This window comes from Eimeria mitis, genomic scaffold, assembly GCF_000499745.2.
Source record: "Eimeria mitis Houghton genomic scaffold, Emh_scaff7509, whole genome shotgun sequence".
Taxonomy (NCBI): Eukaryota; Apicomplexa; class Conoidasida; order Eucoccidiorida; family Eimeriidae; genus Eimeria; species Eimeria mitis.
This window is the reverse complement of record NW_013575498.1, coordinates 855-1348: the sequence shown is the minus strand read 5'-3', so window position 1 is coordinate 1348 and position 494 is coordinate 855. Positions and strand designations below refer to the sequence as shown.

Here is a 494-nt window from a genome sequence, read left to right as displayed (position 1 = left end):
CAGCAGCAGCAGCAGCAGCAGCAAAAGCAACAGCAGCAGCAGCACCAGCAGCAGTAACAACAGCAGCAGCAACAGCAACAACAGCAGCACCAACCGCAGCAGCAGCAACAGCAGCAGAAGCAGCAGCAGCAGCAGCAACACTTGCATCGGTGCAGTTTGCTGCTATACAGGAGGGGATCAAAGACGCTCGGCGGGTGCAGACAGCTGCTGCTGCTGCGCTGCAGCTGCAGCGGCTCGTGCGGCTGCTGCTGCTGCTGTCCCTTAGGCTGCTGCAGCAGCAGCAACACCAGCTGCAGCAGCAGCAACAGCAGCAGCAGCAACCACATCGCCGTCTCATGCTGCAGCAAGACAGAAGGAGAATGCTTGGGGGCAACCTGCTTATTCCTGACGTTCAGAAGCAGCAGCAGCAGCAGCAGCAGCAGCAGCAACTGCTGCTCTTGCAGCTGCTGCTGCAGCTGCGGTATATGGGCATCTGCTGCACGGACTTCGTTGGT

At 59.5% G+C, this 494-nt stretch overlaps 1 protein-coding gene across 1 annotated transcript in view; it reads left to right on the top strand.

Annotated features, from left to right (window-relative positions):
- The window catches only part of EMH_0091750 (uncharacterized protein), a gene marked incomplete at both ends in the record, with an annotated part of 879 nt that extends 822 nt beyond the window's left edge, over positions 1 to 57 (top strand). The window contains one exon of the mRNA XM_013501764.1: positions 4 to 57. Coding sequence (XP_013357218.1) covers positions 4 to 57 — 54 coding nt within the window. The remainder of the gene's footprint in view (positions 1 to 3) is intronic.
- Between the last annotated feature and the right edge of the window lie 437 nt (positions 58 to 494).